The 19,283-nt window shown below is 60.0% G+C and overlaps 2 protein-coding genes across 3 annotated transcripts in view; both read left to right on the top strand.

Annotated features, from left to right (window-relative positions):
• Nucleotides 1-955: 955 nt before the first annotated feature.
• On the top strand, nt 956-15,351 carry HAUS4 (HAUS augmin like complex subunit 4). The gene is made up of 9 exons (XM_065044314.1): nt 956-1,289; nt 3,943-5,041; nt 5,436-5,502; nt 8,426-8,518; nt 11,433-11,516; nt 12,830-13,078; nt 13,867-13,991; nt 14,116-14,184; nt 15,087-15,351. Exons 1-9 carry the CDS (start codon nt 956-958, stop codon nt 15,280-15,282), a joined length of 2,316 nt encoding a protein of 771 aa, XP_064900386.1. The 3' UTR covers nt 15,283-15,351.
• Nucleotides 15,352-16,883: 1,532 nt separating this feature from the next.
• The window catches only part of PRMT5 (protein arginine methyltransferase 5), a 42,918-nt gene continuing 40,518 nt past the window's right edge, over nt 16,884-19,283 (top strand). For both annotated transcript variants that reach the window (XM_065044359.1, XM_065044358.1), the window contains exon 1: nt 16,884-17,009. In XM_065044359.1, the coding sequence (XP_064900431.1) occupies nt 16,912-17,009 (98 nt within the window). In that variant the 5' untranslated portion in view covers nt 16,884-16,911. The remainder of the gene's footprint in view (nt 17,010-19,283) is intronic.

The following is a 19,283-nucleotide window of genomic DNA, read 5'->3' as shown; positions in this document are numbered from 1 at the left end:
CCTTTGGAGGAAGCCCTTGAGACGCTGGCCCCCAATCACTCTCTGTACCTACAAGACAGGGGAGTAATCAACCTAACCATGGCCCTTTTTTGCAAAAATAGAGTCTGGATTGTTGTCTGTCCAGCCTTATTTCATCTCCTCTCCTCTCCTCTCCTCTCCTCTCCTCTCCTCTCCTCTCCTCTCCTCTCCTCTCCTCTCCTCTCCTCTCCTCTCCTCTCCTCTCCTCTCCTCTCCTCTCCTCTCCTCTCCTCACTTCTCCTCTCTCCACTTTTTGCCTTGCCAATGGGGGTTTGTGACACACACTCTGTCCCATGGGGTTTGTGACACAGACACTGTCCAAAAGGGTTTGTCACACACACTCTCTCCAATGGGGTTTGTGACACACACTCTGTCCAATAGGGATTGTGTCAAACATGCTGTCCAATGGGGTTTGTGACACACACAATGTCCAATGGGGTTTGTGACACACACAATGTCCATGGGTGTTTGTGACACACACACTGTCCAGGGGGGGTTTGTGACACACACGCTGTCCAATGGGTGTTTGTGACACACACGCTGTCCAGTGGCGTTTGTGACACACACACTGTCCAATGGGGATTGTGACACACACGCTGTCCAATGGGGTTTGTGACACACACACTGTCCAATGGGGATTGTGACACACACACTGTCCAATGGCGTTTGTGACACACACGCTGTCCAATGGGGTTTGTGACACACACGCTGTCCAATGGGGATTGTGACACACACACTGTCCAATGGCGTTTGTGACACACACACTGTCCAAAGGGGATTGTGACACACACGCTGTCCAATGGAGATTATGACACACAATCTGTCCAATGGTGTTTGTGACACTCATGCTGTCCAATGCCTTTTGTGACACATGCGCTGTCCAATCGGGTTTGTGAAACCCAGCGACGAAACCGCCGAGGATTGAAAAACCGCCTGCATGGTGGCACGTCGCGAGTCCCGCGGAACGTGGAATGAGCTGCCGAAACGAAGCAGGACAAGCCGTCCAAACAATCCGTCTGGAACGAGAGGGGAGCTGCGGGAAACCAGCACAACGGGGAATCAAGAGTCTTCCCCTGAGAGAGACGTTTACGAGCTTATGAAAGCTCTACTTAAGAAAAAGACTCTTTCGCGACAAGATCTTAAGTTAATCCTTAAATGGGCGCCGGTTAAGATCCCCGCGGTGGCTGCTTCTTCTATTTTTACGGATGAACTTTGGGACGATGTGGGGGTCAAGTTATGGGACGCAGCCACCTCAGGAGATGAGAAGCGCAGTATATGCTTGGAGAAGCATCTTTGAAACCATAAAGGCACAAGAGCCAAATCAGCGAAGGTCCGAGGAGGGAGCTCAGTCACCTCCCCCCTGCCCGTCTAAAATCGCTGTGGGGCGGAACCCTCGGCGCCACTGGATGTCCCCTAGACAATGATCCCTTTGACCCGGGTCCGATTGACCCTGAAAAGGATCTTTTTCCCCCTCATCCTCATTAGATTTGGGGAAAGATTACGCGCCAAGCGATAAACGACGGGGGGGTTGGAAATAGCCACGACTATAGTAGCCCCCGTTATATACCAAGGCTCAAGCTCAGTGGGAAGCTGTTTCTTTTTCGGTCATTAAGGGGTTGCGTCGTACGGTTACCGAGCACGGGTTGTCTTCCCCTTATTTTGCGAGCCTTTTATCTTCTATATTCCATACATACATCATGACCCCACATGATTTAAAATCCCTCGCGTGGTTGTTATTAACCCCGGCGCAATATACAATGTGGGAGTCTCAATGGAGAACGGGGTTGCGGACAGTTTTGTTGGGACATGCGAATGCTGCCCTGGCTGCCTTGACCATAGAACATCTCATTGGGACTGGGTGACATGTAGACCCGACCGGACAGGCAAGGGATATCCCCCGAGAAGCCTTAGAAACGGTCCGGGACGAAGCGAAAAAGGCTTTGTTGAAAGCTCCCGATTCTCAAAAGCCTTCAGAAAGCGTTTACTAATATCACCCAAGAGCCCCGAGAGCCGTCTATGCAATTTGTAGAGCGCTTGAAACAAGCCTTAGATCGGCAACCCATAGATTTGACTGAGAACGGACCCAGGCGTCCGGGCCCCATAGATTCCAATTAGGAGGGACCCAGGCGTCCGGGCCCCATAGATTGCACTGAGGAGGGACCCAGGCGTCCGGGCCCCATAGATTTGACTGAGGAGGGACCCAGGCGTCCGGGCCCCATAGATTGTACTGAGGAGGGACCCAGGCGTCCGGGCCCCATAGATTGTATGAGGAGGGACCCAGGCGTTCCGGCCCCATAGATTTGACCGAGGAGGGACCCAGGCGTCCGGGCCCCATAGATTGTATGAGGAGGGACCCAGGCGTCCGGGCCCCATAGATTTGACTGAGGAGGGACCCAGGCGTCCGGGCCCCATAGATTTCTCTGGTGAGGGACCCAGGCGTCCGGGCCCCATAGATTTGACCGAGGAGGGACCCAGGCGTCCGGGCCCCATAGATTTGACTGAGGACGGACCCAGGCGTCCGGGCCCCATAGATTTGACCGAGGAGGGACCCAGGCGTCCGGGCCCCATAGATTTGACTGAGGAGGGACCCAGGCGTCCGGGCCCCATAGATTTGAACGGGGAGGGACCCAGGCGTCCGGGCCCCATAGATGTGACCGAGGAGGGACCCAGGCGTCCGGGCCCCATAGATTTAACCAAGGAGGGACCCAGGCGTCCGGGCCCATAGATTTGACTGAGGAGGGACCCAGGCGTCCGGGCCCCATAGATTGCACTGAGGAGGGACCCAGGCGTCCGGGCCCCATAGATTTGACCGAGGAGGGACCCAGGCGTCCGGGCCCCATAGATTTGACCGAGGAGGGACCCAGGCGTCCGGGCCCCATAGATTTGACCGAGGAGGGACCCAGGCGTCCGGGCCCCATAGATTCCACCGAGGAGGGACCCAGGCGTCCGGGCCCCATAGATTTGACTGAGGAGGGACCCAGGCGTCCGGGCCCATAGATTTGAGCGAGGAGGGACCCAGGCGTCCGGGCCCCATAAATTCCAATGAGGAGGGACCCAGGCGTCCGGGCCCCATAGATTGCACTCAGGAGGGACCCAGGGCGTCCGGGCCCCATAGATTTCACTGAGGAGGGACCCAGGCGTCCGGGCCCCATAGATTTGACGGAGGAGGGACCCAGGCGTCCGGGCCCCATAGATTGCACTGAGGAGGGACCCAGGCGTCCGGGCCCCATAGATTTGAATGAGGAGGGACCCAGGCGTCCGGGCCCCATAGATTGCACTGAGGAGGGACCCAGGCGTCCGGGCCCCATAAATTCCAATGAGGAGGGACCCAGGCGTCCGGGCCCCATAGATTGCACTGAGGAGGGACCCAGACGTCCGGGCCCCATAGAATTGAACGAGGAGGGACCCAGGCGTCCGGGCCCCATAGATTGGACTGAGGAGGGACCCAGGCGTCCGGGCCCCATAGATTTGAATGAGGAGGGACCCAGGCGTCCGGGCCCCATAGATTTGACCGAGGAGGGACCCAGGCGTCCGGGCCCCATCCGCTCGGGACCTTTCGGGTCCCTTCGGCTCCACTCGGGTCCCTTCGGCTCCACTCGGGTCCTTCGGAAAGACTTCGGGTCCCTTCGGGTGTGTTCGGGTCCCTTCGGGTGTGTTCGGCTCCACTCGGGTCCCTTCGGGCGCCGTTCGGCTCCACTCGGGCCCCTCCCGGTGTGTTCGGCTGCACTCGGGTCCCTTCGGGTTGACTTCGGGTCCTTTCGGCTCCACTCGGGTCCCTTCGGGTCCCTTCGTGTATCTTCGGCTCCTCTCGGCGCTGGGCGGAGCCGCCGCCCCTCACGCCACGCAAAGGGGGCGTGACCACGCTACCCCTGCTCCCTTCCTATTGGCCGCCGCCTAAGGAAGGGGGCGTGGCTTCTCTCACAGCCGCCGCCGCGGCGGGAAACGATCGTGAGGCGGGAAAATGGGGGAGAAATGGGGGTGGGAGGAAGAGGAGGGGCCGGGGGGGCGGTTTGGGGAGGGGGGACACGGGTTTTGGGGTAAAAAGGGGGGGATTTGGGAATTTGGCGCCTTTTGGGGAACTTCGGGTGGGTTCAGGTCCCTTCGGTGTCATTCGGGCCCCTTCGGGTGCGTTCGGCTCCACTCGGGTCCCTTCGGGTGCGTTCGGCTCCCCTCGGGTCCCTTCGGGTGTGTTCGGGTCCCTTCGGGTGCGTTCGGCTGCACTCGGGTCCCTTCGGGTGGGTTCGGGCCCCTTCGGGTGCGTTCGGCTCCACTCGGGTCCCTTCGGGTGCGTTCGGTTCCACTCGGGTCCCTTCGTGCGCGTTCGGCTCCACTCGGGTCCCTTCGGGTGGGTTCGGGTCCCTTCGGGTGCGTTCGGCTCCAGTCGGGTCCCTTCGGGAAGACTTCGGGTCTCTTCGGGTGTGTTCGGGTCCCTTCGGCTGCACTCGGGTCCCTTCGGGTGCGTTCGGCTGCACTCGGGTCCCTTCGGGTGCGTTCGGCTCCACTCGGGTCCCTTCGTGCGCGTTCGGCTCCACTCGGGTCCCTTCGGGTGGGTTCGGGTCCCTTCGGGTGCGTTCGGCTCCAGTCGGGTCCCTTCGGGAAGACTTCGGGTCTCTTCGGGTGCGTTCGGGTCCCTTCGGGTGCGTTCGGCTCACTCGGGTCCCTTCGGGAAGACTTCGGGTCCCTTCGGGAAGACTTCGGGTCCCTTCGGGAAGACTTCGGGTCCCTTCGGGTGGGTTCGGGTCCCTTCGGGTGCGTTCGGCTCCACTCGGATCCCTTCGGGAAGACTTCGGGTCCCTTCGGGTGTGTTCGGGTCCCTTCGGGTGCGTTCGGCTGCACTCGGGTCCCTTCGGGAAGACTTCGGGTCCCTTCGGGTGCGTTCGGCTCCACTCGGGTCCCTTCGGGAAGACTTCGGGTCCCTTCGGGTGCGTTCGGCTCCGCTCGGGTCCCTTCGGGTGTGTTCGGGTCCCTTCGGGTGCGTTCGGCTCCACTCGGGTCCCTTCGGGAAGACTTCGGGTCCCTTCGGGTGTCTTCGGGTCCCTTCGGGTGCGTTCGGCTCCGCTCGGGTCCCTTCGGGTGTCTTCGGGTCCCTTCGGGAAGACTTCGGGTCCCTTCGGGAAGACTTCGGGTCCCTTCGGGTGGGTTCGGGTCCCTTCGGGTGCGTTCGGGTCCCTTCGGGCGCCGTTCGGCTCCACTCGGGTCCCTTCGGGCGCCGTTCGGCTCCTTTCGCCTCCGCTCGTTTTCCCGCCCTTTCCCAGCCCGTCCCCTCACAGCGCCGAGAAGCTTGGGGACAGCCGGCGACACTTTTTAGTGCTTTTAAACGAGGTGACATCACCCGGGGACTTGGGGACAGAGCTCGGGGAGGTTCATTGGGCACGTCCGCGGGGGTTTTGGGCTGAAAAAGCGCTTTTTTGGGGCAGTTCTGAGGTGATTTGTGTCGCTGCCGGCGGGGCAGGATGGCGGCTGCGGACATCGAGGTGCTGCTGGGTGAGGAATTGGGGCAATTAGGGGGTAATTAGGGGACAGTGGGGGTGTTAATTAGTGCTGCTGAGGGTGTTAATTGTTAATGAATGCAGAGGAGGAGCAGTTGGAGGAGCTGCACCCGGGTTGGCCCCGCTGAAGGGAATTGGGGGGGTGGGAGCGGAGCTGGAGAGGGACGTGAGACAGGTAATGGGGACAATGGGGACATTGGGGTCAATGGGGGGATGGGGTCAATGGGGGGGATGGGGACATTGGGGTCAATGGGGTCATTGGGGTCAATGGGACATTGGGGACAATGGGGGGATGGGGACATTGGGGTCAATGGGGACATTGGGGTCAATGGGACACTGGGGTCAATGGGACATTGGGGTCAATGGGGGTCAATGGGACATTGGGGTCAATGGGGGGGATGGGGACATTGGGGTCAATGGGACATTGGGGTCAATGGGGGGGATGGGGACATTGGGGTCAATGGGGTCATTGGGGTCAATGGGACATTGGGGTCAATGGGGGGGATGGGGACATTGGGGGGATATTGGGGTCAATGGGACATTGGGGACAATGGGGGGGATGGGGTCATTGGGGTCAATGGGACATTGGGGTCAATGGGGATATTGGGGTCAATGGGGATATTGGGGTCAATGGGGGGTGATGGGGACATTGGGGGGTCAATGGGGTCATTGGGTCAATGGGACATTGGGGTCAATGGGACATTGGGGTCAATGGGGGGGATGGGGACATTGGGGGGTCAATGGGGACATTGGGGTCAATGGGGGCGATGGGGTCAATGGGGGGGATGGGGACATTGGGGTCAATGGGACATTGGGGTCAATGGGGGTGATGGGGACATTGGGGTCAATGGGGACATTGGGGTCAATGGGACATTGGGGTCAATGGGGGTGATGGGGACATTGGGGTCAATGGGACATTGGGGTCAATGGGGACATTGGGGTCAATGGGGGGGATGGGGACATTGGGGTCAATGGGACATTGGGGTCAATGGGGGGATGGGACATTGGGTCAATGGGGACATTGGGGTCAATGGGACATTGGGGTCAATGGGGGGGATGGGACATTGGGGTCAATGGGGACATTGGGGTCAATGGGACATTGGGGTCAATGGGGACATTGGGTGACAATGGGGTCAATGGTGTCAATGGGACATTGGGGTCAATGGGGACATTGGGGGGACAATGGGGTCAATGGTGACAATGGGACATTGGGGTCAATGAGGGGGATGGGGACATTGGGGGGATATTGGGGTCAATGGGACATTGGGGACAATGGGGGGGATGGGGACATTGGGGTCAATGGGACATTGGGGACAATGGGGGGGATGGGGACAATGGGGGTGATGGGGACATTGGGGGTCAATGGGGACATTGGGGTCAATGGGACATTGGGGTCAATGGGGGGGATGGGGACATTGGGGGGATATTGGGGTCAATGGGACATTGGGGTCAATGGGGACATTGGGGTGACAATGGGGTCAATGGTGTCAATGGGACATTGGGGACAATGGGGATATTGGGGTGACAATGGGGTCAATGGTGACAATGGGACACTGGGGACAATGGGGATATTGGGGTGACAATGGGGTCAATGGTGACAATGGGACACTGGGGACAATGGGGATATTGGGGTGACAATGGGGTCAATGGTGACAATGGGACACTGGGGACAATGGGGATATTGGGGTGACAATGGGGTCAATGGTGACAATGGGACATTGGGGTCAATGGGGGTGATGGGGACATTGGGGGGATATTGGGGTCAATGGGACATTGGGGTCAATGGGGGTGATGGGGACATTGGGGGTCAATGGGGTCATTGGGGTCAATGGGACATTGGGGTCAATGGGGGGGATGGGGACATTGGGGGGATATTGGGGTCAATGGGACATTGGGGTCAATGGGGACATTGGGGTGACAATGGGGTCAATGGTGACAATGGGACATTGGGGTCAATGAGGGGGATGGGGACATTGGGGGGATATTGGGGTCAATGGGACATTGGGGTCAATGGGGGGATGGGGACATTGGGGTCAATGGGACATTGGGGTCAATGGGGATATGGGGGGTAATAGGGATATTGGGGACACCTGGGGGACATTGCGGTCAATGGGACATTGGGGTCAATGGGACATTGGGGTCAATGGGGATATTGGGGACACTTGGGGGACATTGGGGTCAATGGGACATTGGGGTCAATGGGGGGGATGGGGACATTGGGTCAATGGGGACATTGGGGTCAATGGGACATTGGGGTCAGTGGGGGGGATGGGGACATTGGGGTCAATGGGGACATTGGGGTCAATGGGACATTGGGGACAATGGGGGGGATGGGGACATTGGGGTCAATGGGGACATTGGGGTCAATGGGACATTGGGGTCAATAGGGGGGATGGGGTCATTGGGGTCAATGGGGACATTGGGGTCAATGGGGGGGATGGGGACATTGGGGGGATATTGGGGTCAATGGGACATTGGGGACAATGGGGATATTGGGGTGACAATGGGGTCAATGGTGACAATGGGGACATTGGGTCAATGGGGACATTGGGGGGACAATGGGTCAATGGTGACAATGGGACATTGGGGTCAATGGGGACATTGGGGGGACAATGGGGTCAATGGTGACAATGGGACATTGGGGACAATGGGGGTGATGGGGACATTGGGGGGACATTGGGGTCAATGGGACATTGGGGTCAATGGGGGTGATGGGGACATTGGGGTCAATGGGGGTGATGGGGACATTGGGGTCAATGGGGACATTGGGGACAATGGGGTCAATGGGGGTCATGGGGATATTGGGGGGACATTGGGGTCAATGGGGACATTGGGGTCAATGGGACATCGGGGACAATGGGGATATTGGGGACACTGGGGGGGTCAGGGTGACCCCACTGACCTCTGTTGACCCCCAGGCGTGGGCGGGGCTGGCGCTGGCCCGCAGCCAATGGCTGCGCTGGGAGGGGCTGTGGGCGGGGCTGCAGGAGCTGCTGCGCCGGGACCCGCCGGTGAGTGCCCGAAACCCCCCAAATTCACCCCAAATTACCCCTGAACCCCCAGGAATCCCCATAGGACCCATAGGAACCCATAGGGACCCATAGAGACCCATAGGGACCCATAGAGACCAATAGGGACCCATAGAAACCCATAGGGACCCATAGGGACCCATAGAGAGGGAGGGTTTTAGGACCCTGGGGATTCCATGGGGACCCATAGAGACCCATGGGGACCCATAGAGACCCATAGGGACCCATAGAAACCCATAGGGACCCATAGAGAGGGAGGGTTTTAGGACCCTGGGGGTTCCATAGGGACCCAAGGAGCCTCATAGAGACCCATAGAAACCCATAGGGACCCATAGAAACCCGTAGGGACCCATAGAAACCCATAGAGACCCATAGAAACCCATAGGGACCCATAGAGAGGGAGGGTTTTAGGACCCTGGGGGTTCCATTGGGATCCACAGAGCCCCAAGGAGCCCCATAGGGACCCATAGAAACCCATAGGGACCCATAGAAACTCATAGGGACCCATAGAAACCCATAGGGACCCATAGAGAGGGAGGGTTTTAGGACCCTGGGGGTTCCATAGAGACCCATAGAAACCCATAGAGACCCATAGAAACCCATAGAGACCCATAGAAACCCATAGGGACCCATAGAAACCCATAGGGACCCATAGAGAGGGAGGGTTTTAGGACCCTGGGGGTTCCATTGGGATCCACAGAGCCCCAAGGAGCCCCATAGGGACCCATAGAAACCCATAGGGACCCATAGAAACTCATAGGGACCCATAGAAACCCATAGGGACCCATAGAGAGGGAGGGTTTTAGGACCCTGGGGGTTCCATAGGGACCCATAGAGACCCATAGGGACTCATAGGGACCCATAGAGAGGGAGGGTTTTAGGACCCTGGGGGTTCCATAGGGACCCATAGAGACCCATAGAAACCCATAGGGACCCATAGAGAGGGAGGGTTTTAGGACCCTGGGGGTTCCATAGGGACCCATAGGGACCCATAGAAACCCATAGAGACCCATAGGGACCCATAGGGACCCATAGAGAGGGAGGGTTTTAGGACCCTGGGGGTTCCATAGGGACCCAAGGAGCCTCATAGAGACCCATAGGGACCCATAGGGACCCATAGAAACCCATAGGGACCCATAGAAACTCATAGGGACCCATAGAAACCCATAGGAACCCATAGAGAGGGAGGGTTTTAGGACCCTGGGGGTTCCATAGGGACCCAAGGAGCCTCATAGAGACCCATAGGGACCCATAGAAACCCATAGGGACCCATAGAAACCCATAGGGACCCATAGAGAGGGAGGGTTTAGGACCCTGGGGATTCCATAGGGACCCATAGAGACCCATGGGGACCCATAGAGACCCATAGGGACCCATAGAAACCCATAGGGACCCATAGAGAGGGAGGGTTTAGGACCCTGGGGATTCCATAGGGACCCATAGAGACCCATGGGGACCCACAGAGACCCAAGGAGCCCCATAGGAACCCATAGAGACCCATAGAGACCTATAGAGAGGGAGGGTTTTAGGACCCTGGGGGTTCCCAGGAGGGGTTTTAGGACCCTGGGGGTTCCATAGGGACGCATACGGACCCATAGAGCCCCATAGGGACCCAAGGAGCCTCATAGAGACCCATAGGGATCATTGAGAGGGAGGGTTTTAGGACCCTGGGGTTCCATAGAGACCATAGGGACCCATAGAGCCCCAAGGAGCCCCATAGGGACCCATAGAGCCCCATAGGGACCATAGAGACCCATAGAAAGGGAGGGTTTTAGGACCCTGGGGGTTCCATAGGGACACATAGAGACCCATAGGGACCCATAGAGCCCCATAGGGATCATTGAGATGGGGGGGTTTAGGACCCTGGGGGTTCCATAGAGGCCCATAGAGATCCATAGGGACCCATAGAGCCCCATAGAGACCCATAGGAACCATAGAGACCATAGAGAGTGAGGGTTTTAGGACCCTGGGGGTTCCATAGGGACACATAGGGACCCATAGGGACCCATAGAGCCCCATAGAGATCCATAGGGACCCATAGAGCCCCATAGAGACCCATAGGAACCATAGAGACCATAGAGAGGGAGGGTTTTAGGACCCTGGGGGTTACATAGAGCCCCATAGGGACCCATAGAGACCCATAGGAACCATAGAGACCCATAGAGAGGGAGGGTTTTAGGACCCTGGGGATTCCATAGGGACCCATAGAGCCCCATAGGGACCCATAGGGACCCATAAGGACCCATAGAAAACCATAAGGACCCATAGAAACCAATAGAGAGGGAGGGTTTTAGGACCCTGGGGGTTCCATAGAGACTCATAGAGACCCATAGGGACCCATAGCGCCCCATAGGGATCATTGAGAGGGGGGGTTTTAGGACCCTGGGGGTTCCATAGAGCCCCATAGAGACCCATAGGAACCATAGAGACCCATAGAGAGGGAGGGTTTTAGGACCCTGGGGGTTACATAGGGACACATAGAGACCCATAGGGACCCATAGAGCCCCATAGAGACCATAGAGACCCATAGAGAGAGAGGGTTTTAGGACCCTGGGGGTTACATAGAGGCCCATAGAGCCCCATAGGGACCTATAGAGCCCCATAGAGACCCATAGGAACCATAGAGACCATAGAGAGGGAGGGTTTTAGGACCCTGGGGGTTCCATAGGGACCCATAGAGACCCATAGGGACCCATAAGGACCCATAGAGCCCCATAGGGACCCATAGAGCCCCATAAGGACCCATAGAAACCAATAGAGAGGGAGGGTTTTAGGACCCTGGGGGTTCCATAGAGACTCATAGGAACCAATGGGGACCCATAGAGGACCCATAGGGACCTATAGAGCCCCATAGGGACCCAAATCCCCCCAAATTCACCCCAAACTCCCCCCCCAGAGATTCCGGAAACTGGAAGAAACCCTCGTGTTGTCTCAACTGCGCCAGGGGGACCCCCCGATGACGTCACTGCCCCCCCCAGGGGTGAGACCCCCCCGGGAGGGACCCAGGAGTGCCCCAAGGGACCCAGGAGTTCGGGGAGGGACCCAGGAGTTCGGGAAGGGACCCAAATAGGGGACCTGGGTGATTGGGGGGGGGACCCAGGAATGCCCCAAGGGGCCCAGGAGTTCGGGTTGGACCCAAATAGGGGACCTAGGTGATTGGGGGGGACCCAGGAATGCCCCAAGGGACCCAGGAGTTCGGGGAGGGACCCAGGAGTTCGGAGAGGGACCCAGGAGTTCGGGTTGGACCCAATTAGGGGACCTAGGTGATTGGGGGGGGGACCCAGGAATGCCCCAAGGGGCCCAGGAGATGGGGAGGGGACCCAGGAGTGCCCCAAGGGACCCAGGAGTTCGGGGAGGGACCCAAATAGGGGACCTGGGTGATTGGGGGGGGGACCCAGGAATGCCCCAAGGGACCCAGGAGTTCGGGGAGGGACCCAGGAGTGCCCCAAGGGACCCAGGAGTTCGGGAGGGACCCAGGAGTTCGGGGAGGGACCCAAATAGGGGACCTAGGTGATTGGGAGGGGGACCCAGGAATGCCCCAAGGGACCCAGGAGTTCGGGTTGGACCCAATTAGGGGACCTAGGTGATTGGGGGGGGGACCCAGGAATGCCCCAAGGGGCCCAGGAGATGGGGAGGGGACCCAGTAGTGCCCCAAGGGACCCAGGAGTTCGGGAGGGACCCAGGAGTGCCCCAAGGGACCCAGGAGTTCGGGAGGGACCCAGGAGTGCCCCAAGGGACCCAGGAGTTTGGGTTGGACCCAAATAGGGGACCTAGGTGATTGGGGGGGGGACCCAGGAATGCCCCAAGGGGCCCAGGAGTTCGGGTTGGACCCAAATAGGGGACCTAGGTGATTGGGGGAGGGACCCAGGAATGCCCCAAGGGACCCAGGAGTTCGGGGAGGGACCCAGGAGTTCGGAGAGGGACCCAGGAGTTCGGGTTGGACCCAAATAGGGGAGCTGGGTGATTGGGGGGGGACCCAGGAATGCCCCAAGGGGCCCAGGAGATGGGGAGGGGACCCAGGAGTGCCCCAAGGGACCCAGGAGTTCGGGGGGGACCCAAATAGGGGACCCAGGAGTTCGGGGGGGACCCAAATAGGGGACCCAGGAGTTCGGGGGGAGGGACCCAAATGAGAGGACCCAGGAGTTCAGGAGGGACCCAGGAGTGCCCCAAAGGACACAGGAGTTTGGGAGGGACCCAGGAGTGCCCCAAGGGACCCAGGAGTTCAGCGGGGACCCAAATAGCGGACCCAGGCATCCGGTGTGGACCCCGACGCCTTTAACCCCGCCCCCCCAGGACCCCGCCCCTTTTCGCCACCTCATCCTTCCCGCCCTCGAGCTCCATTTAAGGCAAAAAGCCGCCAGATTGGCCGATTACTACGGGGGCGGAGCCTCTGAGCAGCCAATTGGAAGTGGTGCCGTCCACAGCCCCCCAAGGGACGTTGCCCAGGCGCTGGCCAATGAGATGCAGCGCCTATGCCACGCCCACCGCCGAGGCCACGCCCTCCGGAATCAGCTTTCCTGCCATCGGCGCCTCCTCCCCCAGGTGATTTTGGGGTCTCTATGGGTCCCTATGGGTCCCTATGGGTCCCTATGGGTCAATCTATGGGTCTCTATGGGTCTCTATGGGTCCCTATGGGTCTATATGGGTCAATCTATGGGTCCCTATGGGTCTCTATGGGTCCCTATGGGTCCCTATGGGTCTCTATGGGTCTCTATGGGTCCCTATGGGTCCCTATGGGTCCCTATGGGTCTCTATGGGTCTCTATGGTCTCTATGGGTCCCTATGGGTCTCTATGGGTCTCTATGGGTCTCTATGGGTCTCTATGGTCTCTATGGGTCTCTATGGGTCTCTATGGTCTCTATGGTCTCTATGGGTCTCTATGGTCTCTATGGGTCTCTATGGGTCTCTATGGGTCTCTATGGGTCTCTATGGTCTCTATGGGTCTCTATGGGTCTCTATGGGTCCCTATGGGTCTCTATGGGTCTCTATGGGTCTCTATGGGTCTCTATGGGTCTCTATGGTCTCTATGGGTCTCTATGGGTCTCTATGGTCTCTATGGTCTCTATGGGTCTCTATGGTCTCTATGGGTCTCTATGGTCTCTATGGGTCTCTATGGGTCTCTATGGTCTCTATGGTCTCTATGGGTCACTTGGGGGTCTCTATGGTCTCTATGGTCTCTATGGGTCTCTATGGGTCTCTATGGGTCTCTATGGGTCCCTATGGGTCTCTATGGGTCTCTATGGTCTCTATGGGTCTCTATGGGTCTCTATGGCTCCTATAGGTCCCTATGGCTCCCTATAGGTCCCTATAGGTCCCTATGGTCCCCGCAGGTCCTGGGGCGCATCGCGGCCGCCTTGGGGCGCCTGGCCGGCTTCTCGGCCGCCTGGGCGCAGCGGGACCAGCACCGGGGGCGTTACCTGGAGGCCAGGGGCGTGGCCCTGCTGCTCAAGATCCGGTTGGTTGGTGGGAAAAGGGGGCGGGGCCACGCGGGGGAGCGGGGGGGGGGGGGTCGAGCCCGCGTAGCTCGTTAAGGGGATTGATTGGTTGATGGATTAATTGATGGATTAATGAATTGGAAGGTTGGAGGAGCTGAGGGTGCTGCTGGACACGTACTCGCCCGGCGTGGTGGACGCGCATCGGAGGATCAGGTGGGTGTGGAGACCATAGAGTCACCATAGAGACTATAGAGAGACCACAGAGACCCACAGAGACCCATAGAGACCCATAGAGACCCATAGAGACCCATAGAGACCAATAGAGACCCATAGAGACCATAGAGACCCATAGAGACCCATAGAGACCCATAGAGACCCATAGAGACCCATAGAGACCCATAGAGACCATAGAGACCCATAGAGACCATAGAGAGACCATAGAGACCCATAGAGACCCATAGAGACCCATAGAGACCATAGAGACCCATAGAGACCCATAGAGACCCATAGAGACCATAGAGACCATAGAGACCATAGAGACCATAGAGACCCATAGAGACCATGGGGACCCATAGAGACCCATAGAGACCATAGAGACCATAGAGACCATAGAGACCATAGAGACCCATAGAGACCCATAGAGACCATAGAGACCATAGAGACCATAGAGACCCATAGAGACCATAGAGACCATAGAGACCATAGAGACCATAGAGACCATAGAGACCCATAGAGACCATAGAGACCATAGAGACCATAGAGACCATAGAGACCCATAGAGACCCATAGAGACCATAGAGACCATAGAGACCATAGAGACCATAGAGACCATAGAGACCATAGAGACCATAGAGACCATAGAGACCATAGAGACCATAGAGACCCATAGGGACCCATAGGGACCCATAGGGACCCATAGGGACCCATAGAGACCATAGAGACCATAGAGACCATAGAGACCCATAGAGACCATAGAGACCATAGAGACCCATAGAGACCCATAGAGACCATAGAGACCATAGAGACCATAGAGACTATAGCGACCATAGAGACTATAGAGACCATAGAGACCTCCAGCCCCTCTAGTGCCCCGTCTCCCTGTCCCGCCCCCGCAGGTCTCTCCTCCAATCAGAATCCTCCGTCGCCGCCGCCGAGTCCTCCCGCCTGCGGGGGGCGCTCTCCTCCTTCCGCGCCCTGGGTCCCGGGTTCGAGGCCCAGGCGCGGGACTACGGGCGGCTACGCCAGCGCCTGCGCCACCGCCGCTGGGCCCTGCGCCAGCTCCGCCCCCCGAGCCCCGCCCCCTCCTCCTGACCCCGCCCCCTCCTCCTGACCCCGCCCCCACCCCGTTTTCACCCCTAAAATTAAACACTTTGGGCAAAACCCGCCGCTTTCGTCACTTTTTGCAACGTGGATTCGGCGCCTCCGCCCCTTTAAATGGGTGGGGGGGTGGGCGGGGCGATAAGCGGTGATTGACAGGTGCTGCGGCGCTCTGATTGGCCCTTTAAGGCGTGGGGGCGGAGCCGCTTCGGTCCCTTAATTGACAGGTGGCGCCACGCTCCCATTGGCCCTTTAAGACGTGTGGGCGGACCCGCTGGGGCTCTTGATTGACAGGTTGTGCAGCGCTCTGATTGGCCCTTTAAGGCGCGGGGGTCGAACCGCCCCATTGGGATGATTGACAGTTGGCGCCACGCTCTGATTGGCCCTTTAAGGCGCGGGGGCGGACCCGCTGGGGCTCTTGATTGACAGGTTGTGCAGCGCTCTGATTGGCCCTTTAAGGCGCGGGGGTCGAACCGGCCCATTGGGATGATTGACAGTTGGCGCCGCGCTCTGATTGGCCCTTTAAGGCGCGGGGGCAGGGCCGCCTGGATCCTTTGATTGACAGTTCATGCAGCGCTGTGATTGGCCCTTTAAGGCGCGGGGGAGGACCCGCTGGGGCTCTTGATTGACAGTTCACGCAGCGCTCTGATTGGCCCTTTAAGGCGCGGGGGCAGAGCCGCTTGGACCCGTTGATTGACAGTTAACACAGCGCTCTGATTGGCCCTTTAAGGCGTGGGGGCGGAGCCGCTTTGGTCCCTTAATTGACAAGTGACGCAGCGCTCCCATTGGCCCTTTAAAGCGCGGGGGCGGACCCGCTGGGGCTCTTGATTGACAGGTTGTGCAGCGCTCTGATTGGCCCTTTAAGACGTGTGGGCGAACCCGCTGGGGCCCTTGATTGACAGGTTGTGCAGCGCTCTGATTGGCCCTTTAAGGCGCGGGGGTCGAACCGGCCCATTGAGATGATTGACAGTTGGCGCCACGCTCTGATTGGCCCTTTAAGGCGCGGGGGCGGACCCGCTGGGGCTCTTGATTGACAGGTTGTGCAGCGCTCTGATTGGCCCTTTAAGGCGCGGGGGTCGAACCGGCCCATTGAGATGATTGACAGTTGGCGCCGCGCTCTGATTGGCCCCTTAAGGCGCGGGGGAGGACCCGCTGGGGCACTTGATTGACAGTTCACGCAGCGCTCTGATTGGCCCTTTAAGGCGCGGGGGCAGAGCCGCTTGGACCCGTTGATTGACAGTTCACGCAGCGCTCTGATTGGCCCATTAAGCCGCGGGGGCAGAGCCGCTTGTGGGCGGTGATTGACAGTTAACACAGCGCTCTGATTGGCCCTTTAAGGCGCGGGGGCAGAGCCGCTTGTGGGCGGTGATTGACAGTTGACGCGGCGCTCCTATTGGCTCGTTAAGTCGCCGGGTGGGGGGGCGGATGATTGACAGCGAGCTCCGCGCCGGGATAGGTTCGCTAAACCAGGGGGCGTACCCACGCACGCCGCGCTGATTGACAGCGAGCGCCGCGCCGCTATAGGCTGAACCTCGGAGGGCGCCGCGCCCTCCCATTGGCCCGCGCTGCCCGCGGCGCGCTGTGATTGGCCGAGCGGGCTTCGTGGGCGGGGTGAGCGCAGCCATGGCGGCGGCGGCCGGAGCGGCGCGTGTGTCCAGCGGGCGCGACCTGAGCTGCGTCCCTGAGGTGGCGGGAGCGCTGGGAACCGCGGCCGGGCACGGGTAGGGACCCAGGAGTGCCCCAGGGACCCAGGAGTGCCCCAGGGACCCAGGAGTGCCCCAGAGGGACCCAGGAGTGCCCCAAAGGGACCCGGGAGTGCCCCAAGGGACCCAGGAGTGCCCCAATGGACCCAAATAGGGGACCCAGGAGTACCCCAGGGACCCAGGAGTGCCCCAAGGGACCCAGGAGTGCCCCAAGGGACCCAGGAGTGCCCCAATGGACCCAAATAGGGGACCCAGGAGTTCGGGAGGGGACCCAGGAGTGCCCCAATGGACCCGAATAGGAGTTCGGGAGGGACCCAGGAGTGCCCCAATGGACCCAAATAGGGGACCCAGGAGTGCCCCAAAGGGACCCAGGAGTGCCCCAAGGGACCCAGGAGTGCCCCAAGGGACCCGGGAGTGCCCCAGAGGGACCCAGGAGTGCCCCAAGGGACCCAAATAGGGGACCCAGGAGTTCGGGAGGGACCCAGGAGTGCCCCAATGGACCCAAATAGGGGACCCAGGAGTTCGGGAGGGACCCAGGAGTGCCCCAAGGGACCCAGGAGTGCCCCAAGGGACCCGAATAGGGGACCCAGGAGTGCCCCAGGGACCCAGGAGTGCCCCAAGGGACCCAGGAGTGCCCCAAGGGACCCGAATAGGGGACCCAGGAGTTCGGGAGGGACCCAGGAGTGCCCCAAGGGACCCGAATAGGGGACCCAGGAGTTCGGGAGGGACCCAGGAGTGCCCCAATGGACCCGAATAGGGGACCCAGGAGTGCCCCAATGGACCCGAATAGGGGACCCAGGAGTGCCCCAGGGACCTGGGAGTGCCCCAAGGGACCCAGGAGTGCCCCAGAGGGACCCAGGAGTGCCCCAAGGGACCCGAATAGGGGACCCAGGAGTGCCCCAGGGACCCAGGAGTGCCCCAAGGGACCCAGGAGTGCCCCAGAGGGACCCAAATAGAGGACCCAGGAGTTGAGGGGGGACCCAGGAGTGCCCCAGGGACCCAGGAGTGCCCCAAGGGACTCAAATAGGGGACCCAGGAGTGCCCCAATGGACCCGAATAGGGGACCCAGGAGTTCGGGAGGGACCCAGGAGTGCCCCAGAGGGACCCAGGAGTGCCCCAAAGGGACCCAGGAGTGCCCCAGAGGGACCCAGGAGTGCCCCAGAGGGACCCAGGAGTGCCCCAGAGGGACCCAGGAGTGCCCCAGGGACCCAGGAGTGCCCCAAGGGACCCGGGAGTGCCCCAAGGGACCCAAATAGGGGACCCAGGAGTTCGGGAGGGACCCAGGAGTGCCCCAGTGGACCCAAATAGGGGACCCAGGAGTTCGGGAGGGACCCAGGAGTGCCCCAAGGGACCCAAATAGGGGACCCAGGAGTGCCCCAAGGGACCCAGGAGTGCCCCAAGGGACCCAAATAGGGGACCCAGGAGTTCGGGAGGGACCCAGGAGTGCCCCAAAGGGACCCAGGAGTGCCCCAAAGGGACCCAGGAGTGCCCCAAAGGGACCCGGGCGTGCCCCAATGGACCCAAATAGGGGACCCAGGAGTGCCCCAGGGACCCGGGAGTGCCCCAAGGGACCCAAATAGGGGACCCAGGAGTTCGGGAAGGACCCAGGAGTGCCCCAAGGGACCCAAATAGGGGACCCAGGAGTGCCCCAGGGACCCAGGAGTGCCCCAATGGACCCGAATAGGGGACCCAGGAGTGCCCCAGGGACCCAGGAGTGCCCCAGAGGGACCCAGGAGTGCCCCAAGGGAGCCAAATAGGGGACCCAGGAGTTCGGGAGGGACCCAGGAGTGCCCCAATGGACCCAAATAGGGGACCCAGGAGTGCCCCAAGGGACCCAGGAGTGCCCCAGGGGACCCAAATAGGGGACCCAGGAGTTCGGGAGGGACCCAGGAGTGCCCCAATGGACCCAAATAGGGGACCCAGGAGTGCCCCAAGGGACCCAGGAGTGCCCCAGGGGACCCAAATAGGGGACCCAGGAGTTCGGGAGGGACCCAGGAGTGCCCCAAGGGAGCCAAATAGGGGACCCAGGAGTTCGGGAGGGACCCAGGAGTGCCCCAAAGGGACCCAGGAGTGCCCCAAGGGACCTAAATAGGGGACCCAGGAGTGCCCCAGGGACATGGGAGTGCCCCAAAGGGACCCAGGAGTGCCCCAAGGGACCCAAATAGGGGACCCAGGAGTGCCCCAGGGACCCAGGAGTGCCCCAAGGGACCCAAATAGGGGACCCAGGCGTCCGGGAGGGCCCTTTTGGGGTGATTTGTGGTGGTTTTGGGGTGCAGGTTCGACTTCCTGTGC

Source organism: Columba livia, chromosome 36 (assembly GCF_036013475.1).
Source record: "Columba livia isolate bColLiv1 breed racing homer chromosome 36, bColLiv1.pat.W.v2, whole genome shotgun sequence".
Lineage (NCBI taxonomy): Eukaryota > Metazoa > Chordata > Aves > Columbiformes > Columbidae > Columba > Columba livia.
This window is presented reverse-complemented; position numbering and strand designations above follow the sequence as displayed.